At 48.5% G+C, this 25,085-nt stretch overlaps 2 protein-coding genes across 2 annotated transcripts; one reads left to right on the forward strand and one right to left on the reverse strand.

Moving 5' to 3' along the window:
• Window positions 1-302: 302 nt before the first annotated feature.
• gja1a (gap junction protein alpha 1a) lies at window positions 303-2,517 on the reverse strand. Its single transcript, XM_067259953.1, has 2 exons — window positions 2,357-2,517; window positions 303-1,858 (listed from the first exon to the last, which is right to left on the reverse strand). Exon 2 carries the CDS (start codon window positions 1,840-1,842, stop codon window positions 754-756), a length of 1,089 nt encoding a protein of 362 aa, XP_067116054.1. The 5' UTR covers window positions 1,843-1,858; window positions 2,357-2,517; the 3' UTR covers window positions 303-753.
• A 1,770-nt stretch (window positions 2,518-4,287) lies between these two features.
• fam184aa (family with sequence similarity 184 member Aa) lies at window positions 4,288-25,082 on the forward strand. Its single transcript, XM_067259952.1, has 19 exons — window positions 4,288-4,473; window positions 6,418-7,110; window positions 7,358-7,519; window positions 7,715-7,850; window positions 9,147-9,328; window positions 9,976-10,161; window positions 10,984-11,106; window positions 11,401-11,562; window positions 11,757-11,878; window positions 12,108-12,258; window positions 12,709-12,921; window positions 15,117-15,270; window positions 15,504-15,631; window positions 16,534-16,718; window positions 19,193-19,339; window positions 20,317-20,434; window positions 21,187-21,291; window positions 22,619-22,812; window positions 24,517-25,082. The coding sequence occupies exons 1-19, from the start codon at window positions 4,288-4,290 to the stop codon at window positions 24,587-24,589; spliced, it is 3,420 nt and encodes a 1,139-aa protein (XP_067116053.1). The 3' UTR covers window positions 24,590-25,082.
• Window positions 25,083-25,085: the final 3 nt, after the last annotated feature.

Genomic DNA, 25,085 nt, shown 5'->3' on the forward strand with positions numbered 1-25,085 from the left:
TCATGCTTTGTGCAGCAGGAGAACACATTCAGTCGTTCAGTTGGGACACATGGTACAAAATAAGTTGCTGTGTACAACTTGCTGGATGAAACGGACATACTGGAGGGAGTCAGGAAGCTGAGCGGTTAGGGAATCGGGCTAGTAATCAGAAGGTCGCCGGTTCGATTCCCGGCCGTGCAAAATGACGTTGTGTCCTTGGGCAAGGCACTTCACCCTACTTGCCTCGGGGGAATGTCCCTGTACTTACTGTAAGTCGCTCAGGATAAGAGCGTCTGTTAAATGACTAACTGTAAATGTACTGGAGCTAAATTAGGACCCATTCAAAGTCTATCAGGATATCATAAACATATTGCTCAGTAAAGATACACATCTTTATCTTTCTGACAGACATTATCAACATGACACTAATAAATATTTACCTATTCATTAAACAAGAACAAAATTGAATACAATAACAGAAATACTGATTGTTGGTATGTATATAAACAGAAAGTCATATTGGAAGTTTTGGCAACATCAAGTATTTCCTTTGGTCTTAATGACAACCCCATTGTTATTGAAAACCTGTGGTTGAAAAGCAACCACGAGTGTGGCTGTCTTGTGTGGAATGTACCTCCAGCAGAGCACCTCCTGAAAACGCCGCTCTACAGCTACTGTCATTTCATTAACAGTCAAACGGAAAGTCCCGTTCTTCATTAGCCAACAGATTCCAGCTGACCTCGACCCCTCTAACCCGTCGAGGCCTGCGTCCGGTCAGATGTCCAGGTCATCCGGCCGGGCCCGGCTGCTAGCCCGGCTGCTAGGCCTGGCCTCGATCTGTTTCAGAAGGTGCAGCTCTTTCCCTATGCTAGCCTTGTCCGGCAGATCAAAGCTCTGTCCGTGGCAATTACTCTGGCCTTTGTGCCCCAACTGGTTTTGTTCCGTGCTATAGTTAGTCCAGTTCTGTTCGCTGGCCTGCTTGTGGTAGTTGTTGCAAGAGTTGGTCTTCTCGGCCGTGTCCAAGTTGTAGCCCAGGTTGGACATGGGCGCTGATGGCGGGCAGCCGTTGCAGTAGATGTAGGACATGTCCTGGGTGCTAGGCCTCAGGTCGCTCTTCACTTGGACGTCGTCATCCGGACCCTTCATCCTGTCTTTAATCCGTTTGAAAAAGATGTAAAACAGCTCGATGACGTTGAGGGCCAGAGAGATCAGGGACACCACCAGCATGAACACGATGAAGACCGTCTTCTCCGTGGGGCGGGAGAGGAAGCAGTCGATCTTGTGCGGGCAGGGGAAGCGCTCGCACTCGTAGACGGTGTCCAGGCTGAAGCCGTAGATGTACCACTGGACGACCAGGAAGAGGACCTCGAACCCGGACTTGAACACGATGCTGACCACGTAGGTCTGGAGGAGGGCTCCCTTGATCTTGAACTTGCCGTGCTCCTCCAGACCGTGCTTCACCTTCTTCATCTTGATCTTCCTGAGGGCGGCGTCCACCTCCCTGCCCTGCGCCTGCAGCAGCCTCAGACGGGCCTCCTTAATGCTCAGCTTCTCCTCTTTGTGCATCAGGTAGAACACGTGGCAGAGGTACAGCAGCGTGGGCGTGGACACGAAGATGATCTGCATCACCCAGAAGCGCATGTGAGAGATGGGGAAGGACTTGTCGTAGCACACGTTCTGACAGCCCGGCTGCAGGGTGTTGCAGGTGAAGGCCGACTGCTCGTCGCCCCAGGCCGACTCCACGGCCGTGCCGAGCACCAGGATCCGGAAGATGAAGAGGACTGTGAGCCAGACTTTGCCCCCCGCCGTGGAGTACGCCTGCACCTTGTCCAGGAGTTTCCCCAGAAGACTCCAGTCCCCCATTCTGGATCAGGTCTATCTGGAGAAATACGGTAAGAGCTTTGAAACGACAAAAAAACGACAAATGTACTTTAACCGTCAACTTTCAACTGATAACCAATTTCGCATCAGTAGTTCCATGTTAAAATTATTATTTGAAGCAGGCGTGACGGCTCCCTTAAGCACGTTCAGACCTTCAGGATCAGCACTTGCTGATAGTATTAGTTGGCCTAATACCCATCTATAGTCAGCATAGTCAACGCTATATAATAAGATGACCACCCTAATGGTTAATTGAGTCTTCATGAGTAACTCGTACTATCACAACCACGATGGCGTTTGCCTTGAAAACATGAAAATTAATTAAGGTCTATTTATAGTCGGATTTGAGAGAAGAGCGTATGTTGTATTACAAGTTCCAATGCTAGAATGATGAAGATTGCATAATCCGGTCTTTAAAGGCGCATTTCGACATTATATAGGCTACATCAATATGAAGGGTCAATTTCTCTAAACTTAAGTTGTCGTTTCCACTTACCTGGAAGCTGCCGAAATCATGTAACGGGATAAAATGGTCCTCGCCCAAAATTGGCCGTTGAAAATTTTAAGTTAAAGCGTTGAAAAATACATCATATTATTTAAAAGAAAAGATCACCATATAAGCAAGTACTTGTAAGTCCTAGCACAACTAAAGTTCGGAGACCATCCTTAAAGATATTTAGGAGTTCTAACTGTGAGTTTGGTGGTGCTCGGAAAAGTTTTGAGTCACCTGATTCCTGACGTAGGAAACTTCTACTGGATATGTGGGTTTTTTGTTGCTCTTTTGCTTGGTGATGCTGTGGAATGTCAGAAGAACTTCGTTCGTAGAAACTAGAAATTACGCCATCTAGTGTCCAGTTAACACAGACTCACTGTAACGTCAGGACCCTTAACAGGGAGGAACAAAGGTAGGATAAATCATAAACAATTAAAATGTCTCATATTATGAGCATGGTAGACATGAGACAGAAATAAAAGGAACCTATTAGAGATTAAGACTTTTTTGTTTCTACACAGTGTACAGACATGTACGTGGTTGCTTGAGATGTGACCTCCCCAGTTATTCCGTCTGTCACCGCCTGGTGGCATCACAAGATAAATAATCTCTCCCAAAAGGCCTAATTCGGTTTCCCCACTACCATTCCTGACAGATGGAATTGACAGATTGTAAATGTGAATGCTCAACATCTAAACTATGATGCTCTGATCAATCACGTGATAGTCACCGCTATGAGGTTCTATCAGGGCTGGACTGGGACCGAAAATCGGCCCTGGCATTTTTGGGTCAAATGTCAAATGCCCGGTATGCCAGATGGCCAGTCCAGCCCTGGATTCTGTGTATCTTCGTGTTGACTTTATAAAGTTGGCCTCCACCGGGGCTGTGTTGGGGACTGGGTCCGCACACACAATCGAAGTACATTGTAAAATGTAATCTCATCAGCAACCTGTTATATAGGCCAAGTTTAGATTATATTATGTAGCCTATAATTCACTGAATATTGAAGATCGATTTGACTTCGGAGTAAACATCCACACCCTGCTTGTGCAAATCATTGTCCTTTTATTTATTTTTACTCCCACTATATCTAAACAACCAACACATAATTTCTTAATTGATTACATCTCCCATCGCACCAGATGGATCTAAGATTTCCAGTAAATTGAAATATATGCATTTTTCAAGATTCAATGACTTGAGTGAAGTTTTTTGGGTCTTTGTCAGCAGATGTAGCCTATTTTATAACCAGTGAAAAAGAACATCTGGTTAATGATAGTATTCTGTCATGCATCGCCAACGTCAAAATCTAATTGCATACGATGTACGTCACCTACCGTAGTGTGGGGTAAAATTGCCATAGGAATAGGACAACAGGATGAGGCTGCTTGTGAGAATCTGTGTGTACAGAGCAGGCTAGGCGCTACTACAGGGTTTAAATTATTTAAAAGGGGGGTGACTAACGCGAAATACAACTACATCTCAACATAACGGATCAACGTTAATCCTGGTGGGATGATTAACACCGTTGCGTTTACAGATGCTGAACTAAGAATGGCCACAGATGTATCTTCGCCACACGAATGACACCAACGAGTTGCTATATTTGATATTTATTTATTTCACATATTTTATATTTTGTGTTGGCTATTAGAAATACAGGCGCACGTTGCGTAGAATTGCAGCCTGCAGAAGGTAATTTTTTTCTCCTAAAAACAAAATTGTGTATAGAACCGCGCACAGATTGCAGAAGATGTTCTGTGCGAGAGCAGATGGAGACTGCTCGGTCGCACCGTTACAAGATGACGCTACGGCTTGACGGGCTTGTCGTTATAGTGGGCTACCGACTACTGAACGGGGATGAAACAACGGAGCATGAAACTGGATGTTAGGTATTGTTTTTGTAATAACTGACCGTCGTGAATTAGTTGAAGATGGCGACTGGAACCGGTTGGCAGCAACCGTACAGTACCTCGCCTGGCAACCCATCCGTTATCACCGGAGCAGGGAAATTTAATTCATCCCCAACGTCAAACATGTTCTACGAGGGAGGATTATCGTTGGAGTACACTCAAGACCTCCATCTGAAAATGAGTAAGAAAATAGCGCAGCTCACAAAGGTTTGTTGGCTATTCACTCTTGCAAGGTGTTGCAAACGTGCCATTAGAAAATTATGTAATTAATTAGGCCACGTTTGTAATTGATTGTGATCAGACCTTAATTCAAATAAACTTGAGGTGGTGAGTCCCTGCAAATTAGAAAGGAGAGAATGAATTCCGAGGGTAGTCGCAATTGTCGTTAGAGTGGATTGTCTTTCAGTATGCTAAATACTCATTTTGTAGACCGTTTTCCTATTATTGAGTTTGACTGAGAAATCTATATAGAAAAAATATATTGAACTACCAGAAGCTTCAACTGTCAGAGCGGTAATGTCTGCATCCAATCTCTCCCCTCCTATTCTAACGCCGAATGTTCTTCTCTTAAATGACAGCTTATAGTCAGTAGCTTATCCCATCTAACGGTGATGAATTGAAGACGAAATATAAGCCATCTCGTGAGAGCCGTAAGCCTTGTCGCAGAGAAAAAGAGTAAAAGTAAGACTTCTGTATTTATGGAAATCTCTCATCATTGAGACTAATTTTCTGTGATGGAGTAGCTGGATTGGTGCCAAACCTTTTTTGTGCTTTGATAAGAGTGCAGGAGGAGGACATAATTGAAGGCACTTCAAACCGTTTTTTAACCCTTGCTGTGATCTGTGTAAAACATCCATGGCATTCTGTATTACTCCCCCTCCTTAACACACTTAAAACGGTATAGTTCAGTACTTAGTTCATCATATTACTGAATAGTTTATTTTGAACAGTTATGACAAGAAAATAACTCTTACAACTTGTGTTCCAAAAAATCTTTCTCAGCCAAAACGATTTGACAGTTGACATCCAGTTTCAGCAGAGCTAATGAAAGAGGATGTGTGGGTTGTGTTTGTGCTCGGTAGACGTCAGTGTTGAGAAGGCCTGTTGGGGTGTTGATACCCAACGGCCACTCTGACTGACACAGAGACAGCCTGACTGGGACTTTAAAGGATCACCTGACATCTGACTGTCAGGATGAAGTCTGGAGGGCTCAGACACTAGAGGATCTCTTTCACAATCCTCTCTCACTCTCACTCTCACTCTCTCACACACACACACACACACACACACACACACACACACACACACACACACACACACACACACACACACACACACACACACACACACACACACACACACACACACACACACACACACACACACACACACACACACACACACACACACAGGCCTATTTTAAATATTTTGAAGCAGGCATTTAATATAAACACACACATTGTATTTACATGATAGTCATATTTATGTGTATATATCAAAACTACTGTCACACCAACCACACAGCTTTGGTCACAGTATATTCATAACCACACAGAATAATCTGATTACGTAACCTCAATCCAAGATAATCAATCAAAAGTGACTAATGAGCTCTGTCTTAAACTCATTGAACACTCAATATATTTTTCATCAGCCGTTGGGAGCAGAGAGGAGATGGAAGGAAGAAACTGAAGGAAAAATAAATAAATAACGGAGACATTAAGATAGAAAATTAGAGCAGTTGACTGAAGGTTTTGCGGCTGGGACTGTGAAGCTGAAAATCCCCTGAGCAGCCTAGCAGGGCTGGGATCCCAGCGGGGAGGGACATGAGCAGGGAGGGACACGAGCAGGGAGGGACACGGCGGGGAGGGACACGGGCGGGGAGGGACACGAGCGGGGAGGGACAAGGGCAGTAGACATAAGTAAACATTAATTAACTTTCTACATGCACCATTGGTACGTCAATTTCGGTAAAATAATAATTTGAAAAAATCTCTTGACAAACACACACACTGTATTTACATGACAGTCTTAATATAATCTTTAAAAATATTTTGCAGATATACAGTACTGTGAAAAAGTCTGTGCAAAAAGTTGAGCAAAACTGCTTTAATAAATAACAAAATTAAATTAAGAAATGTTCCCCTCCAGGTGATCTACGCCCTCAACACCAAGAACGACGAGCACGAGGAGGAGATGGACTCCCTGCGCGAGGCTCACGAGGACGAGGTACAGCACATCGTCACGGAGACGCGCGACAAGATCATTCAGTACAAGAGCAAGATGGCGGACGAGGCGGACCTGCGGCGACGCCTGCAGTCCCTGGAGGAGTCTGTGGAGCTGCACGAGCACATGAAGCGCCAGGCGCTGGCTGAGTTCCAGATGTACCGGCAGCGCATGGAGGACTCCCAGCTGTGCACAGAGGCCCAGCACACGCAGCGCGTGGTCTCCATGTCTCGCGAGGTGGAGGAGATGCGGAGAGACTTCGAGGAGAAGCTGCGCTCCTTCAGCCAGGCGCAGGCGCAGTTCGAGCAGGAGAAACGTCACGCCATCGAGGAGTTGCGGGTCACACACAGGCAGGAAGTGCAGGAGCTGCTGCACAGCCAGCAGAACCAGAGCGCCAACTCCACGGTGGACCAGGAGAAGCTGGCCGAGCTGCACCGCGCCCAGGTGGACAGCCTGATGGAGCAGGTGGAGGAGCTGACCAAGGACAAGGTGCGGCTGGTGGAGGAGTACGAGGCCAAGCTCACCAAGGCGCAGAGCTACTATGAGAGGGAGCTGGAGGCCATGAGGCGCTCCCAGCAGATCACCGCAGAGAACCTGCTGGCTTGGAAAAGGACTGAGGTGAATCTGTCAGGCGGGGGTCTCAACATCTGAGACACACCTGGGACACACAGCACCACAACAACATCTAATACACCTTATAGACACCATGATACACCTTGTAACCCCAACACACACGGCTGAAACATCATCAAACAACAGGACTATCAACTGACTCCAAATGTTTGCATATCTGTTTGGATTTGATGCGAGCTGACTTTTGGAGTAAAATCGATATGAGGACTGAATGTGTGTGTCATGGTTGCAGGTGGACCTGAGGAAGGAGTTCCAGGCCCAGGAGTCAGCGCTGCAAAGGACTCTGGGTAAGCTGCGTGCAGAACTGCAGAGAGCCCAGGAGGAGGCTAGGGAGAGCCGAGATAAGACCAACCGACTCCAGACCTCCCTCACCAACGCAGAGGGCACTGTCAAGGTAGACCTGTGTGTCTGTGTGTGTTTAGATCTATGTGCATATGTCTATTCTATGTGTGTGTGTGTTTACTTCTAGGTCTGTGTGTGTATAGTATTCGCAATAGAATCTAAGTCTTTCGCAACTTTTTCGAAACAACACTATTATTTGGATGACGTGCTTTACTTGATGCCTTGTTCCGTCTGTGGAACCTTCCAGAACCTGCACAAGCAGCTGGAGGAGGCGATCCAGGACGGGGAGATCTGGGTGATGCAGCTGAAGGACACGGAGTATGAGCTGGACGCCAGCAGGGACAGAGTCCAGCAGCAGGCCAGCGAGATCCTCCTCAAAGCCAGTGAGATACCACCACACTGCTTTGCTTTTTAACCCTTGTGTTATCTTCGGGTCATTTTGACCCATCAGTCATTGTGACCCACCGTTGTATTGCGACAACTTTACCGCATACAAAAACAAAGTGAGGAATTTTCTTTGAACCGTTGGGCTGTCTCAGACCCCCCACATTGCAAAGGTTAAAATAAATTATTATTATTATTATTTATTTTTTTGTATTGGGTAAAATTGGGTAAACACAACGATGGTTCGTTATGAACCTTTAGGTCATGTGACCCGAAGGCAGCACGAGGGTTAAGATAATATTTTCATCAGACAGTTTTAAGTGAAGTGTGACAGGAAAGTCAAGGAGAGAGAGAGAGACATGCAGCAAAGGGTCATGTCATCCCCTCTCTCTCCCTGCCCATCTTGTCTCTCTACATACTGTCTATCAAAAATCAAGCAGAAATGCCCAAAAATACATATAGAGTATAATAATAATGTATTCATTAAGAGGCGGTTTTATATAAAGATACAAACATAGAGGGGTTAGATATTGCGTCCTCTTGATCCACAGCAGAACGCTCCAGTGGTGAGCTGCACCTGCCCCTGCAGCTAATGTGATTTATTTTACATCTTCATGGTCACAGAGCACGTCTTGTCGTTGGATGAGAAACTCGGGTTCGCTTCTATTTTCTGAGTTCCTTATAGATGGTTATTTCCCAGGATCCCCTGTGATAGTGGGAAGTGCAGCTGGATGTTGAATGCCATCCAGGTTGATGAATATTTCACGCCGTTATAAAAGCTGGACCTCAAAGAAAATGGAAAATGGCAGTGGTTTATTTCGCTTTGAAGTTACCTCAGCAATTGAACGTGTGACACCAGATGAGAAAGCCCACAAGTGTTCAGGGGTACACCCGGTCCCAATCTCATCTCCTTTAACAGATGAGTGTGTGCCTGATATATGGAAGCCCCCCAACCCGACTCTGCTCTCTGCTCATAGTGAGCCAGGGCTCTGGGGATCAGATTTACCCGAAGGGACTATTTTGTTTTGGTAAAAGATATCTGAAATGATGAATAGGGGTTGTGTGTGTGTGTTTATTTCACTTTGAAGTTACTTTAGCAATTGAAAGTGTGACACCAGATGAGCCTGTGTGTGTGTGTGTGTGTGTGTGTGTGTGTGTGTGTGTGTGTGTGTGTGTGTGTGTGTGTGTGTGTGTGTGTGTGTGTGTGTGTGTGTGTGTGTGTGTGTGTGTGTGTGTGTGTGTGTGTGTGTGTGTGTGTGTGTGTGTGTGTGTGTGTGTGTGTGTGTGTGTGACAGGTCAGATCGGCTCCCTGCAGGCCACCCAGATGAGCCACGAGGCCACCATCAGGGACCTGGACTGTGAGCAGATCCGTCTGAGGGAGAAGATCCATCGCCTGGACGAGGAGAGGGAGAGCCTGCTCAACCAGGCCCAGGCAGCTGACGAGCAGCACAAGCAGCAAGTCCTGGACCTGGAGCAGGTACCGGACAACCGCAGTACAATACCACTGGATGCTATGCTATGCATTGCTATGCTATAGTTTGCTATGCAAATGTTTTTTTTGTCTAGGACTAGGCTTAATTCATGTCTGGGAAACTGGGCCAATGGCTCTTTAGATAACTTCTCAGCCTTTAACAGAAAACATGTTAGTCATTTGCGTTTGTCGTTTTTATTGCTTCGGGTGTAAGGCTTATGCTGTGCACAACCATATTTGCATGAAGTGGTAGTTTTTGGTTTCTAATAAATGAAATGTCTCCTTGCCCAACAGTCGCCCTAGGGTCTAATTAGTTGCTCTGTAGAGAAACCGCCGTCCTCGACTCAATGACACACTTCTGCTGATGAATGGGTACTGACTCCCTTAAATGAAGGACTCTGAAGCATTTCTCAGGAGCAATCAGCAACCCTTACTACATTAATGCTGAAATCAGAACCTTACTACAGTAATACTGTAATCAGACATCACAGGATGTATTTAGGATCTCTGGCTCTGATCAACAAGTCGCATCAGGACCAGATACTGTGTGATCTACCACAGGCATACGCTAATCCAAAATAGTAGATCAAGTCTTATCTTTCATAAACGCATTAATATCTTGTATTAATATATGATGCGTGTTTGTGCCCCAGTCCCTCCGTGAGGAGCGTCAGGGCTACGAGAGGGAGCTGGGGCGGCTGAGAGGCCGGTACGAGGAGGAGGCGGTGAGGCTGGGGGAGGCGCAGGCCAAGGCTCTGGAGGAGCTGGAGGACAAACACCGGGCCGTGCAGGAGGACGCGCAGAGCGCCGCGGAGCGGGAGAGGAGCCTGCTGGTGGCGGTGAGAGGACCTGCTGCTCGGCGTCTGACAGCAAGCACACTCACTGCTGTTTGTCTCCTGGTTTCTGAGGTCCAGTATTGTGAGAGTAGAGAGATCTTAAGAAGGACCGTGGTTAGGGAAGCAGAGGTGATCATAGCTCTGCAAAACTGGCTTGTTCTTCTCCCAGCACCCTCTGTGACTCGCTGGAGAATCTGCTTCTCAGAATCAGTACGGGGCACAGCACAGGTAATCCTGTCTGTGAAATTGAAATCCAATCTCTGTTGTAAAATAGAGTCCTGTTGTAAAATGTTCTGTTGTAGAATAGAGTTCTGTTGTAGAATAGTTATGTTCCTGAGGCTGGTGTCTGTGGGATAATTACACGTCCTCTGTCATGTTTGTTTCATTTTCTATTTTTTCTTTCATTGTTAATGATTATTAACATATGCAGTCACATTACATGAAACTGTTTGTTTACGCGCATTGTGAATTGAGTCGTTTGCCATCTGTTAGAAGAAGAAAAAAAGTCTAACAAATGTTTCGCATGAATTCACAGAATTAATTAGGTCAATGTAAAGCCCATACTCAGTACGATTCCCTTCTCAGGATTTCACGCTCCTTGATGAAAGCAGACTCAAATGAAAAGATGTTACGACAAAGACAATCAAGATCGGAAGATAAAGACGAGAATGGGATTACTAGTTATCAGACAAACTTTTTTACTCTTTACTCTTGAACTTAGAACAGAATACTAAGGCCTGGTAAAACTGAATTGAGAATCACGCCAGATCTGTAATGGAGGATAATGTTCAGCGATCAAGGATCGTTTTTTTGTTGTTGTTGCAGGAAATGGGTCAGGAATACGAGATCCAGCGCCTGTCCCTGGAGGAACAGAGGAACCGTCTGCAGCTGCAGCTGGAGAACCTGAAGGAGGAGCTCTCTGCCAAGCTCAACATAGCACATCAAGAGGTATGGCACCGCAACAGGCTTCTAATATCCTCTCACCACACACGCTTTAAACCAGCACTACACAAGTAGTGCATATAGTGAGGGGATGTCTGGTAGTCTAACTATTGCTGACTGGTCTGGTAGCTCTTCTCCTGGTCTCTCTTTCCTGGTCACTCTCCTAGTCTCCCTCCCCTATTCTCTCTCTAGTCTTCTTCTCTCCTAGTCTCTGTCCTTGTCTCCTTCTTTCCTCTACTCCTAGTCTCTCTCTGGCCTGACGTCTCTCTCTGGCCTGACGTCTCTCTCTGTGTCCTCCAGGTGTCTCATCTCCAGGAGATGGTGAAGGAGGGAGAGCAGAACCTGGGCTCGGCTCACTACCAGATCTCCGGCCTGAAGGAGACTCAGGAGAGACTGTGCACCGAGCTGGACGCCACCAGGTCCAGGGTTAGAGAGACCAGCAACCTTCTTACCGACCTCCAGGTAAATAAACACATGGGTTAGAGAGATGTCTTGTCTTTGCTGGACTAATGCATGAGGTAACTCTCATCCACTAGCGGTGGCTCTGTGTTCCTGTTTAAGCCTGGAACAATGCTCTGCTTCTGTAGCGGTCGGGATGAATTTGTAGATGTTCCTTGACGATCAGCATTGTTGACGCTTTGCCATGGTGTGTTCAGGAGGAGATAGAGACTCAGAAACAGCAGCACGAGGCCAGAGTGATGTCCATACGCACAGAGGAGAAGCAGAAAGTGGACAAGATGGCGGAGGACCTGGACCAGAAGTGGACAGATGCTCTGAGGTAGCGCACGTCTCACAGGGCAGGAAACACAGGCTGCTCTCTGGCCTTCATGCTGACTCGCTTTCACTCCTCTTTCTTTCATTCATTCTTTTATTTATTTTTCTATCTCTTCTCTCTCTCATTGTCTCTCTACCCCACTCTCCACCCACTGTATCCCCCTTCTCTCTCCTCTCCCTTTTCTCCCCGCTCTATCCTCTCTCCCCCCTTCCCTCTCCCCCCTCCCCCGCAGGGAGGAGCTGCGTCTGTTGAAGGAGGAGCTGGTGGAGGAGTACGAGGCAGACAAGCAGGCAGCCCTGAGCCAGCTGTCTCAGCAGAAGGAGGTGGAGATGATGGCGGCTAGGGAGGGGTGGCAGAGGAAGGTGGAGGACCTGCTAGAGCAGGTACTGAGCACACACACGCATACACACACACATACACACACACACAAACACACACATACACACACACAAACACACACACACGCACAGTTTTGAAAGGTTGAAAAAATCTTTTGAAAAAAAATCTTGAAAAAAAAGATTTTGTGTCATGGGTGCAAAAATCTAAAGGTTGAAAAAGAATTATGTGAGGTCCAACAGGTTGAAACTGTTGTGTGTGTGAAAAAGGTTTTGGGGAAAAAAAAGTTTTGAAAGGTTGAAAAACATTTTAATCTGACAGGTTGAAAAAAAATGTTCAAAAATGTTTTTGGGAAAAATAGTTATGAATGGTTGAAAACATTTGTTTCATTTTTTCACGTTTTTAAATGTAGTTTTTAACCCTTTTTTACATCATTTCTACTCAGAAGCCTGTATTTTATTTTTGTCCTCCCCCCTTCAACCCTAACCGTCCCCCAGATCTCCCTGCTGAAGCAGAGCTTGGAGCTGCAGCTGTCCCAGTCCCAGGCCGCGCTGCAGCAGCTGCAGGCAGGGTTCAGCCAGGAGCGCGAGCGGCTGTCCCTGCAGCTGGCGGACCTGAGGAGGGAACACCAGCGACGGGAGCAGAGGCTGCAGGATGCGCACTGCTGCGCCCTCAGCACCATGGAGGACGCCCGGCAGCAGCACATCAGGGTGGGACACACATCCATACACGCATCCATACACGCATCTATACACGCATCCATACACACAATTTATACACGCATCCATACACGCATCTATACACGCATCTATACACGCAATTTATACACGCATCCATACACGCATCCATACACGCATCCATACACGCATCTATACACGCATCTATACACGCATCTATACACGCATCTATACACGCAATTTATACACGCATCCATACACGCATCCATACACGCATCCATACACGCATCTATACACGCATCCATACACACAATTTATACACGCATCCATACACGCATCTATACACGCATCTATACACGCAATTTATACACGCATCCATACACGCATCCATACACGCATCCATACACGCATCCATACACGCATCTATACACGCATCTATACACGCATCTATACACGCATCTATACACGCATCTATACACGCATCTATACACGCATCTATACACGCATCCATACACGCATCTATACACCCACACAGACAGGCAGGCACACACATGCACACACACTTAACTTACATCATACATGCATATCTCCACATCCCAGTTAGTAACTCATCTGTCATTGTCACTGTATGTCTCCAGCCATCTCTGTCTCCACTCAGCTCTGTCTCCACTCATCTGTTTCCAGCCATCTCTATATCCCTACTTCCTACATCCAACTGTCCATCCTCTCTCTCTCCCTTCAATTCTCGTTCATCTGCTTTTTTCTTTCTCCCTTCTCATTCCCTCTGTCTCTTTCTCTCTGGCATGTCTTCCCTCCTCCCTCCCTCCCTCCCTCCCTCCCTCCCTCCCTCCCTCCCTCCCTCCCTCCCTCCCTCCCTCCCTCCCTCCCTCCCTCCCTCCCTCCCTCCCTCCCTCCCTCCCTCCCTCCCTCCCTCCCTCCCTCCCTCCCTCCCCTCCCTCCCTCCCTCCCTCCTTCATCACCCTCCCTCCCTCCACACCACAGTGACTCTGCCTGCCCCACTCATACCCTACGCAGTCAGCTTCCCCCTCCACGTACCCCCCTGGTGTGGAGCCCTGCCAGGGTGTCCCTGCTCCTCTGGAACATTACCCCCCATCAGCTGTTATTACCGCCAGCCAGTTTTAGCAGGTCAGAAAGAGAAAGCTCCCCAGATTCTGGTATACGAGTGTCTGCAGCAGAGAGGCTTTGATCACATCCAGAGGCAGAGAGAGAGGCAGAGAGAGAGGCAGAGAGAGAGGCAGAGAGAGAGGCAGAGAGAGAGGCAGAGAGAGAGGCAGAGAGAGAGAGAGAGAGAGAGAGAGAGAGAGAGAGAGAGAGAGAGAGAGAGAGAGAGAGAGAGAGAGAGAGAGAGAGAGAGAGAGAGAGAGAGAGAGAGAGAGAGAGAGAGAGAGAGAGAGAGAGAGAGAGAGAGAGAGAGCTCATCAGTATGTGGGAGTCCTGGGCTGTAATGTACTGTGATTCACTTCTACATCAAGGCAACATTAACTAGCATGTTGCAACATCTAGCACTGCTGCAGTGTCACAAAGAACAGGTTTCTATTGTTTATAGAGCAACACAACCAGGGCTCGCCTTAGTCAGTGCAGCTGGGAGGAAACCTTTGATGTAAAAAGAGGGAGGGAGGGAGTGGGAGGGAGAGAGAGGCAGAGAGAGTGTGGCAGAGAGAGAGGGGCAGAGAGAGAGTGGCACAGAGAGAGGGGCAGAGAGAGAGGGGCAGAGAGAGAGGGGCAGAGAGAGAGGGGCAGAGAGAGAGTGGCAGAGAGAGAGAGTGGATGAGAAGGAGGAAGGGAGAAAGAGAGGGGCAGAGAGAGAGAGTGGATGAGAAGGAGGAAGGGAGAAAGAGGCAGAGAAAGAGAGAGAGGTGTGCTGGATCTGTGTAACTGCTCTGTGAGGGTGTGCTGGATCTGAGTAACTGCTCTGTGAGGGTGTGCTGGATCTGAGTAACTGCTCTTTGAGGGTGTGCTGGATCTGAGTAACTGCTCTCTATGGGTGTGCTGGATCTGAGTAACTGCTCTCTATGGGTGTGCTGGATCTGAGTAACTGCTCTCTATGGGTGTGCTGGATCTGAGTGCTGCTAGATCCTGATCTGGAGGATCACCAGGATATAAACAGACATCCGCCACCAGGCTGCAGCTCTGATCTTCACCAACACAGCCCTGCTCGCTCATCAGAGCGGAAACTGAAACTGAGTCGTGTGTGTGTGTGTGTGTAGGCCCTGGAGGAGCGTCTGAAGCAGGAGCAGAGGGAGGAGGTGCTGGCGCTGAAGGAGGCTCACAGACGCACCCTGGAGGTGCTGCGCCAGCAGGCCGGGCAGGACCTGCAGACCCTGCGCTTTGAGCTGGAGGACGAGGGCAAGGCCATGCTGGGTAGGACACAGTCAGACCCCCACACACACACACATCCTGGGGTTCAGGGATGGAGTGATGGATGGATGCATGGGTGGAGAGATGGAAAGAAAGACTGACAGATCCAAAGACGCACAGCTGGATACATCGATACATTGTTCATCCCTTAGAGGAGTAATTACATCCATCACGTGTTTCTAACCCTATCAGAGAGGGTGACCTCTGACCTCTGGATGTGTGTCTCCTGATCATAGCGTCACTGCGCTCGGAGCTGAACCACCTCCACGCCACGGCTATCAAACACCTCCGCCAGCACCAGCAGAAAGAGAACACAGCGGCAAAGCTTCAGCTAGAGGGAACCCTGGAGCAGAGCAAGCAGCAGGTCAGACCCGCTCTGCACGCTGTTACACACCACCACCCAGCTACCCTGACACTACCATGTCATGGAACTACATAGCAAGCCTTTACACTGAGGTTACATGAAATACCATGTAGCTGCATAGTAAAAATGTACATGTAGGTTACATTAACATGAATGGGTGTCATGTGTCACTCAAAGCTTAAATCGTGGAGAAAGTAAAGTTGTCTCCTCAGGGTCCTAGAGTCCCCTGGGTTAAACATTAAGAGAACGATCCCTTCTTCCTGTTCCTAAGAGGCTGTTCTAGATGTTGGTTATGAGGGAACATGGCGGCTGTTTGGGTTGAGTAAGTCAGAGATCCTTCATGACTGCAGCTGCAGGGAAACATGCTTCATGGTGCTGGGAGTGTACTGCATCATTCTCTCTACCGCGCACACACGCACACACTCACACATACACTCACACATGCGCATACAAACACAACACACACTTTCTTTCTTTCTCTACCTTTCTCTCTCTACCTTTCTCTCTCTCTCTCCCTCTGTCTCTCTCTCTCTCTCTCTTTCTTTCTTTCTTTCTTCCCCGCCTGCACAATTCCAACTGACTGCCGTTAATGTAGTGGTATTCCCTTTAACATGACCTACTTAGGAATTTAGACAGTGCCTCCGGTTTAGCTGCTAATCCTACCAATAGCTGTTTCATGTAAGCACATTCAGTAGCATCTCCCTCAGATCCGACTCATTACCGATCCCCCCCCACCCCTCATGTCAGGAGGGTTTGCAGCGTTGTGTGAGGAGACGCGTCAACCTTCACAGTCCGTCACCCCCTGCTGTGTGTGTGTGTACATGAATGCCTGTGTTTGGGTGTGTTTGTACTGATTATCAAAGGATGTGTGACCTCATGTAGCGTCGTTCTGATTGGTCCAGGAACAGGAGCTGTTTGGTCGTATCTCGGACCTGCAACAGGAAGTGTGCTGTCGGACCAATCGCATCACAGACCTGGACCACGAGATCCACTCCCTCAACGAGACCATCGATACCCTGACCCGGGAGCTGGAGCTGAAGGGGAAGGAGGTGCTCCGGGTCCGGAGCGAGGCCAACCACCAGATCAGGTACACTGACTTCTGACCCCTGACCCCATGCTGCCCAGTCCTCTGACACATAGTGTTGGATATAAATGAACACACTCTAATGGGTTTGAGTGGAAAGAAATGTCATTTGAATTGGAGTGGAACAGAAACGACTGGAATTCAATAAGAATTTCCGATGTCGTCGTTTTAAGACGCATCGCCGGCTTCCGGACCTCCGAGACTTCAGAGCCTCTCTCCTCAGCCTCTCTCCTCAGCCTCTCTCCTCAGCCTCTCTCCTCAGCCTCTCTCCTCAGCCTCTCTCCTCAGCCTCTCTCCTCTCTAATTAGTCCCTGAGAGCTTCTTTAAAGAAGTTCAGGTTCCCTCAAGCCGGGGGCATGGCCCCAGGAATGGGGCGTGGCCCCAGCCGGGGGCGTGGCCCCAGCCGGGGGCGTGGCCCCAGGAACCTTTTGTTCCTCTCTGAGGGAAGATGAAGTTCTGTTGAAGGATGTCGGAGGGCTGAGGTAGAAGCCATCAACATTTCATACGCTGCTCATATGAATATTTCAAAAACATCCCATCAATAAAAGATGCGTTGTGAGGAAGTCAAATTGCAGCTGCTCTCGTTAGTAACGGGCGGCATGGCCAGATCTGGGAGGTCAAACAGAATCATCTTGAGGTCCGACTCTCGTTAGCGAAGAACAGATTTGCTCTCTGTCTCCTGGTCGTGTTGCTCGGGGCCAGCATGATTCAGACTGGACTGCAACCTACTGAAGAACCCCTCTCGAGATACAAATGATCCTGTATCTCTGAGGAGATGGGAGGGAAGGTGTACTGTCAGAGGAGGAGGAGGGAGGGGATGGAAGGTGTACTGTCAGAGGAGGAGGAGGGAGGGGATGGAAGGAGGGAGGGGAGGGGAGGAGGAGGGAGGGGATGGAAGGCGTACTGTCAGGGGAGGAGGAGGGAGGGGATGGAAGGTGTACTGTCAGAGGAGGAGGAGGGAGGGGATGGAAGGTGTACTGTCAGAGGAGGAGGAGGGAGGGGATGGAAGGTGTACTGTCAGAGGAGGAGGAGGGAGGGGATGGAAGGTGTACTGTCAGAGGAGGAGGAGGGAGGGGATGGAAGGTGTACTGTCAGGGGAGGAGGAGGGAGGGGATGGAAGGTGTACTGTCAGAGGAGGAGGAGGGAGGGGAGGGAAGGTGTACTGTCAGAGGAGGAGGAGGGAGGGGAGGGAAGGTGTACTGTCAGAGGAGGAGGAGGGAGGGGATGGAAGGTGTACTGTCAGAGGAGGAGGAGGGAGGGGAGGGAAGGTGTACTGTCAGAGGAGGAGGAGGGAGGGGATGGAAGGGTGTACTGTCAGAGGAGGAGGAGGGAGGGGATGGAAGGTGTACTGTCAGGGGAGGAGGAGGGAGGGGATGGAAGGTGTACTGTCAGGGGAGGAGGAGGGAGGGGATGGAAGGTGTACTGTCAGGGGAGGAGGAGGGAGGGGATGGAAGGTGTACTGTCAGAGGAGGAGGAGGGAGGGGATGGAAGGTGTACTGTCAGAGGAGGAGGAGGGAGGGGATGGAAGGTGTACTGTCAGAGGAGGAGGAGGGAGGGGATGGAAGGTGTACTGTCAGGGGGAGGAGGAGGGAGGGGATGGAAGGTGTACTGTCAGGGGAGGAGGAGGGAGGGGATGGAAGGTGTACTGTCAGGGGAGGAGGAGGGAGGGGATGGAAGGTGTACTGTCAGGGGAGGAGGAGGGAGGGGATGGAAGGTGTACTGTCAGGGGAGGAGGAGGGAGGGGATGGAAGGTGTACTGTCAGGGGAGGAGGAGGGAGGGGATGGAAGGTGTACTGTCAGGGGAGGAGGAGGGAGGGGATGGAAGGTGTACTGTCAGAGGAGGAGGAGGGAGGGGATGGAAGGTGTACTGTCAGAGGAGGAGGAGGGAGGGGATGGAAGGTGTACTGTCAGGGGAGGAGGAGGGAGGGGATGGAAGGTGTACTGTCAGGGGAGGAGGAGGGAGGGGATGGAAGGAGGAGGACAGCATGTTTCCTGCAGAGCATCAGAAATCAAGCCTGACAGGATTTTGGTTAGGGAGGGGAGTACAAGGAGGGCATGGGGAGGTTATGAGGAGGGCAGAGGAGGAGGAGGGGAGTACAAGGAGGGCATGGGGAGGTTATGAGGAGGGCAGAGGAGGAGGAGGGGAGTACAAGGAGGGCATGGGGAGGTTATGAGGAGGGCAGAGGAGGAGGAGATTTGCAATGACCCATGCTAAAGTTGTGTATGAAAATCCTATTTCTAACCTGCCTTCCCGTGTGTGTGTGTGTGTGTGTGTGTGTGTGTGTGTGTGTGTGTGTGTGTGTGTGTGTGTGTGTGTGTGTGTGTGTGTGTGTGTGTGTGTGTGTGTGTGTGTGTGTGTGTGTGTGTGTGTGTGTGTGTGTGTGTGTGTGTGTGTGTGTGTGTGTGTGTGTGTGTGTGTGTGTGTGTGTGTGTGTGTGTGTGTGTGTGTGTGTGTGTGTGTGTGTGTGTGTGTGCAGGGCTCATGAGCAGGACCTGACCAGGAGGCATGAGCGTGAGCTGGGGGAGCTGGGAGCGTCTCATCACAGAGAGACTCAGATCATGCTGTCAGACTTCAACAAGGCCCAGGAGCTGCTCAAAGACAAGATCTCCGCCCTCCAGATCCTGTAAGTTGGTGTGTGTGAGAGAGAGTATATGTGTGTGTGAGAGAGAGAGTATATGTGTGTGTGTGAGAGAGAGTATATGTGTGTAATTGGGTGGATGTAACAAAAAGCCTCCTGCTCTAGGGCTATATTTGAGTCCTAACAGCTTGGTGGTCTGCGGAGACTGTAGTGCAGTCTGTTAAAGTGTTGAACAGACCAATGCAGAATCGTGGTTCTTTGTTCTTCCTGCATGCATAATGCGATCTGTGGTTCTGTGGTGACCTAATTTAGGACTGAGCGTGAGCGCCATCTAGCCTCGGCCCACGGTACTGCAGCTCTCTGACTCACCTCAGCCCCCCTGCAGGGCTAGCCTTCCAGGTAACCTGGGGGGGCCCAAGGGAGGGGGGGGGCTTGGCCCCCCCACAGCAATTGACAAATATGTTGGTTACCTAAATACTCCCCATTCAGAAGTTATTCTAACCCTTAAGCTAAACCCACGATAAAAAACTATAAATGTGCCACCTCGAAATAACTCCATGACCCATGTGGACCCTTGTTGCAGCTACGACACTGGCAGCTAGACAGGATAGACGCGCTGCTCGTTATTCAACGCCAGCGGCTGAGCAGAATTCCTGATCACGACCACTCAGAATCAGGTCCCGGTAGTTTTAACCCAGTTATGTTGTTGAGGCTGACGTGTTACGTGCGCTGCTCTGTTCAGCCACTAGGTGGCTGTAGGAGAAGGAAAACACAGGAAGGAAGTTCAGAAAGAAACTATCTGTACCATGACAAGCTTAGCTGGGAGGCTACAGCTGCAGTCTGAATGGTTACCAGAGAACCCTCCCACTCCCACGCAGAGAGAGCTCAGTGAGGTCGCAGGTTCAAATCCCCCCCCAAAGTGTCAGATGAATGAATCGGTCCTCAGGACAACCGTAAAGCTGTCGTCATGACGACCGTAAAGCTGGTGTCGCGTCCGTGACCCGCTGTGTTCCGTGTTCTAGATTGGAAGGAACAGAGGACAAGTTCCGGAACCGCGAGAGCCGTCTAGAGGACCTGCAGGTCATCGCCGAGCTGAAGGACATGGTGTCAGAGAGGGAGTCCCTCGTCAAGAAACTGGTGGTGGGTCCTGACCTTCAGCTACCGCACCAGAGGGCCCAACAACAACCAGCTCCCTCCCTCTCCCTCCCTCCCTCCCTCTGTGTGTTTTAGATGCCCACTAAAGGAACCGTTCCCTCCCTGATCCTCCTGGGAGCTGGAGAACCAGCTGTCTCTGTGTTCCACACCCATGTGTCTCTCTGAAGATCTGCTATCTACTTTAATATCTCTTCTGGACATCTGAATTTACTGCATCGAAAGCAAACAAATCTCTCAGGATGAATGTATTCTTTTATCAGGGATTAGACTGGGTTTTAATTTTGCACGGTGTGAACTGAATGTTATATACATCGATGACACACTCTTGGCTGTAGTGGACTTGCTCTATGCACCATTGCAATACTCAGGAAATGAACCTGGCAACATTTAAACCTGGATTTGCTTATCATTTAATATAAACACTTTTTGGGTGGTCGATCGTTGTAAGAACTATGCACACAGTCCAACACAACCTTTTTATAGTTTACTGTACATTTCTTCATCATAAGTCAGAATTCTGCTTTGTTTTTAAAGCCTTTCCATATTACGTCTATAAATGGGATAGCTCAGTGGTTAGAGCTTTTGGCTGCAGATTAAGAAGCTGCAGGTTCAAATCTCCCCCTATACATCACTTTGGATAAAAACTAAATGATCTGCTGAAAATTTAAAAAAGACATTATTACATGAACAAGCAGGAGTTGTCGTGAGTAACCCTGGTTCTACCGATCTGTTTGTAGGACGATAAGAAGTTTTATCAGCTGGAGCTGGTGAACAGGGAGACTGGCTTTAACAAGGTGTTCAACACCAGCCCCAACATAGGGGTGATTAACCCACTCATTAAGGTGAGTCTGCACCTCTGCACCTGCAGGTTAGGTTGCACCCACCTGGACGCAGAGCCAGACAAATAACAACAGACGGCTCGGCAACAATGCCTAGCAACCGTTGTGAGTTGATTTGACATGGTGGGACTAAGGCGATTGGGCTATCTGACAAACAAACATTTTAATGCATGAATTCAGATGTTCAAAAAGCATCTGACCACAGCATCCTGTTTCTAACTGATGTTTTACTATTAAGAGATATTATGATAATATAGCGTGCTCACCATCCAAACCCCCTTCTCATGTTGTATGTCTGCATTATGAAGATAGACTCTTCAGTGTCATTGCATCCAATCCCATTTTCAAGGAATGATTCTCCTTCCCTCTCTCTCTCTCTCTCTCTCTCTCTCTCTCTCTCTCTCTCTCTCTCTCTCTCTCTCTCTCTGTCTCTCTCTATCTCTCTCTGTCTCTCTCTCTCTGTCTCTCTCTGTCTCTCTCTGTCTCTCTCTCTCTCTCTCTCGCTCACTCGCTCGCTCTGTGCATGACCAGAGTTGATGTTGTTCTTGTCCAAGCGTTGCTTTCTGTTCCTGACCTGCGAAACCATCCATCACGCAATCAAAGCGCTCGTTCTCTGAATGGTGTCCTGTCCTGATCAGACCTGGGGATCGGGGTTGTCCTGTCCTGATCAGATCTGGGTTGTCCTGTCCTGATCAGACCTGGGGATCTGGGTTGTCCTGTCCTGATCAGACCCTCAGGCTGCCAGTCCAGGAGGGCTACTTTGTGTGCCAAGCTTTGTTCCAGCCCTGGGTGAACATGTCCAATCAGAGTCAAGGCGTCGGAGATTCCCATGTTGGTTGGTTGAAACTGGAGTGTTGGTCCTGGGCTGAATCTAAAGCTCCACCCAGGTGAGCCCTCCTCTCTGGGCTGTAAGCTCCACCCAGGTGAGCTGTCCTCTCTGGGCTGATGTCCATCTGTGAGCAGTGTTGCCAATTTAGAGACTTTTCACCTTCCCTAACAACTAGAAATCGTATCTAAGCGACGAGCAGCAAATCTGTCGACTTTCCACTACTTTGGCAATCTCCGTTTTCGTTGTTGAGTAGCAGCAAAATAACTTAACCGATTTGCCTTTCTTAGTGTTCGAGCGTCCCCAGTGGTTACAGCAGTAGGTTTTTTAGATCTGTAATTGTACTTAATACATCTACAGATCTAAAGGTTGACGTCATCATGTAATCCAGCGACTTTTAGCGACATTTCAGAGCCAATGGCGACTTCTGGTGAGCTTGTTTTGGCAACACTGCCCCTGAGGCTGCATCTTCCCCACCTCTGTGTCTGTGTCCTTCTGATGCAGCTGAGGAGTGGCAGGGCAGGGAACGGAGACGTCAGCTCTCCAAACCTAAATGTTGAGGACGAGGAGGAGGGGCTAGGCCCGGGGTCTGCCCCCCCCTCCCCCCTCCACCCCGCCCCGCCCCGCTGTAGTAGCCCTCCGCCCCCGTCCTCCAGCCTTCCTCCGCACCCCCAGCCTGACCTTCAGAACCCTCGGAGGTGAGAGCCACCCTTCCTCCCTCCTCCTCCTCACCCCTCCCTCCTCTCCCCCCTCGTCACCTCGTCACCACCGACTCTTGTCCTCGCCGCACATACCGTCACCATGGCAGCAACAGACATGGCCTAACAGCTCCCCACACACACCACACACACACACCATCCCGGTCCTGCCACTAGGCTTGGTCGTGTGATTCTCAGTGTTGTTAACGAGTCTACCAGTCAGTCGTCATAGCGAGCAATGCTGGTGTGGCGCCGCGCTGCTCTGTCGGAACCTCCTGTCTCTCTCTGTGTGTTTGATGTTCATCCACAGCAGAGGGCAGGACTGCTTGCTTCACACCCCAGTGCATCGTAACAACAGTCCGTGATCACAGTGTCTTGGTTACCCAGGTCTAGCCTGGATGCTAACAGGAGAAGACTGTGTTTTAGCCTCAGGTTGGCACCCTGGCTAGATCCTCGTGCATGGCACAACTACCCGTAGTTGAACTGTCAACTGACCCTGGATTGAAACAATCTCCCTAACAAGAATATATGCTGGCATCCGCAGAATGTGCCATGATGAGTTATATCGTGACATTGGACAAATGGCCATATTCCGGAATCCATGGTTTTGGAATGCAGCTGTTGTACTTGACACCACATCCCTGATCACTGTCTGTGAGCATGAACACCATCTGCTTGCTGCTTGTGGCAGGAAACGTCATTCTTTTCTCCTTTTCCAAGTCATTTTACTGATGTGTATCTTGAATGCTTTCTCAGGTCACTTTACAGATGAAATGGCATGTTTGTTTTATTTTGTGTCACTAACAGTTTTCTATTTTCCAGCAATGAATGTATGGCATCATATAACAGTCTTGATTTCCATTTCAGTTTAGCCAAAGTTTATTTACTTATAATCTGGGTTTCTTGAAATAGCACAATAGAAAAGATGGAAGTGTCTCTTAAGACCAAAAAACTCCTCTGTGGGATTTCTCACGGTTTGGATTTTCTCCGGATTTCACTTGCTCCGCCTCCCATAATAGTTAGAGGCTGTTGTTTTATGTGAAACGGCCGTGCTGGGATTTTAATAGGTCAAGTCTTAACAAAAGATCATTACTGTAACTGCCTGGCTGCTGATGCAGGGGTACCAATTACAGCCATTGTTGCTGCTAGCTAGGGAGCGGGTTGCAAGGTCCTGGGTGTTGGGTGATTATGTGCATCGTGGTGGTGGTCTGAATATTAATAATCTGCTTATGGGAGGCTGTCGGGACTCGGGAGCGTGGAGCTGGCGTTGTTGAGCCCTTGCTGTCTGGCTGGGTGACAGCGACACAGCCACACACACTTGGCCCGAACCAGCGAGTGTGTTGAGAAAGAAATGGTCCGCTCCCACTGGAACGGTGTGACTGTTCATTAAGATGGTTTTGTAGGACTTTGTAGGAAACTCAGAATCTGAGTCACACCGTTCTAGTGGAGACCACTTCTCCCACGATGTCGATATATTTATGTTATAACACAGGTTTAATTAGGTGAGCTGTGTTGTGTGACATGTGACAACAACAACAAAAGTTTGTATTTTGACCCGTCACGAAATCTAACACGTCTGTGGTCTCTCCATGTTGTAGTCGTATCGTCGCACTGTCGAGCTTGCATCGTGACCACGTCTTGCTATCTTGTTGTCGCTGTGTTTAGCGTGTCGTTGTGTAATCGTTGTTTTGAACTCCCGTGCAGCCCTCCTGAGACTGACGAGGTGACCAGTGTGGAGCCGCAGGAGGAGATTTACGCGCAATACTTTACGTTCTGACTCCGACCGGAGGAGACGACCTTAGAGCATGTGAAAAAGATAATTATTCATAAAACACACAACGTGGCTCTGCGTTCATTCATACACTGTGAACTGTTATGTTTGTTAAACTTTTTATTTTTTTTGTTGCGTTAAAATATGATTAATGATGATGTTTTGTTATGGCCTGTTATTATGCAATATCTGCGTCGGTGCAGAAAAAACGTATTTGTTAAATATAATGCCACTGTAAGGATAGGGGTCCTTTTAAATTACTGTCGGATCTGTAAGCAATCTTATGAATCTGAATAATCCCCTGGAATATTAAGAGCACTTTTCATTTTAATGTCTAAACAGTCAAGAATGATGTTGGAAAAGGCTCCTAATGTGACGGTTTTAAGTGTGTGTTAACAGTTGCATTCTCCAAACTGTTAAACACAAATTATGTCTTGCCAGTTTCAAAGTAAATAGCACAATATATCTATATTTATATTATACATGTCTATTATAAACAATA

The sequence above is a fragment of the Osmerus mordax genome, chromosome 22, assembly GCF_038355195.1.
Source record: "Osmerus mordax isolate fOsmMor3 chromosome 22, fOsmMor3.pri, whole genome shotgun sequence".
Lineage (NCBI taxonomy): Eukaryota > Metazoa > Chordata > Actinopteri > Osmeriformes > Osmeridae > Osmerus > Osmerus mordax.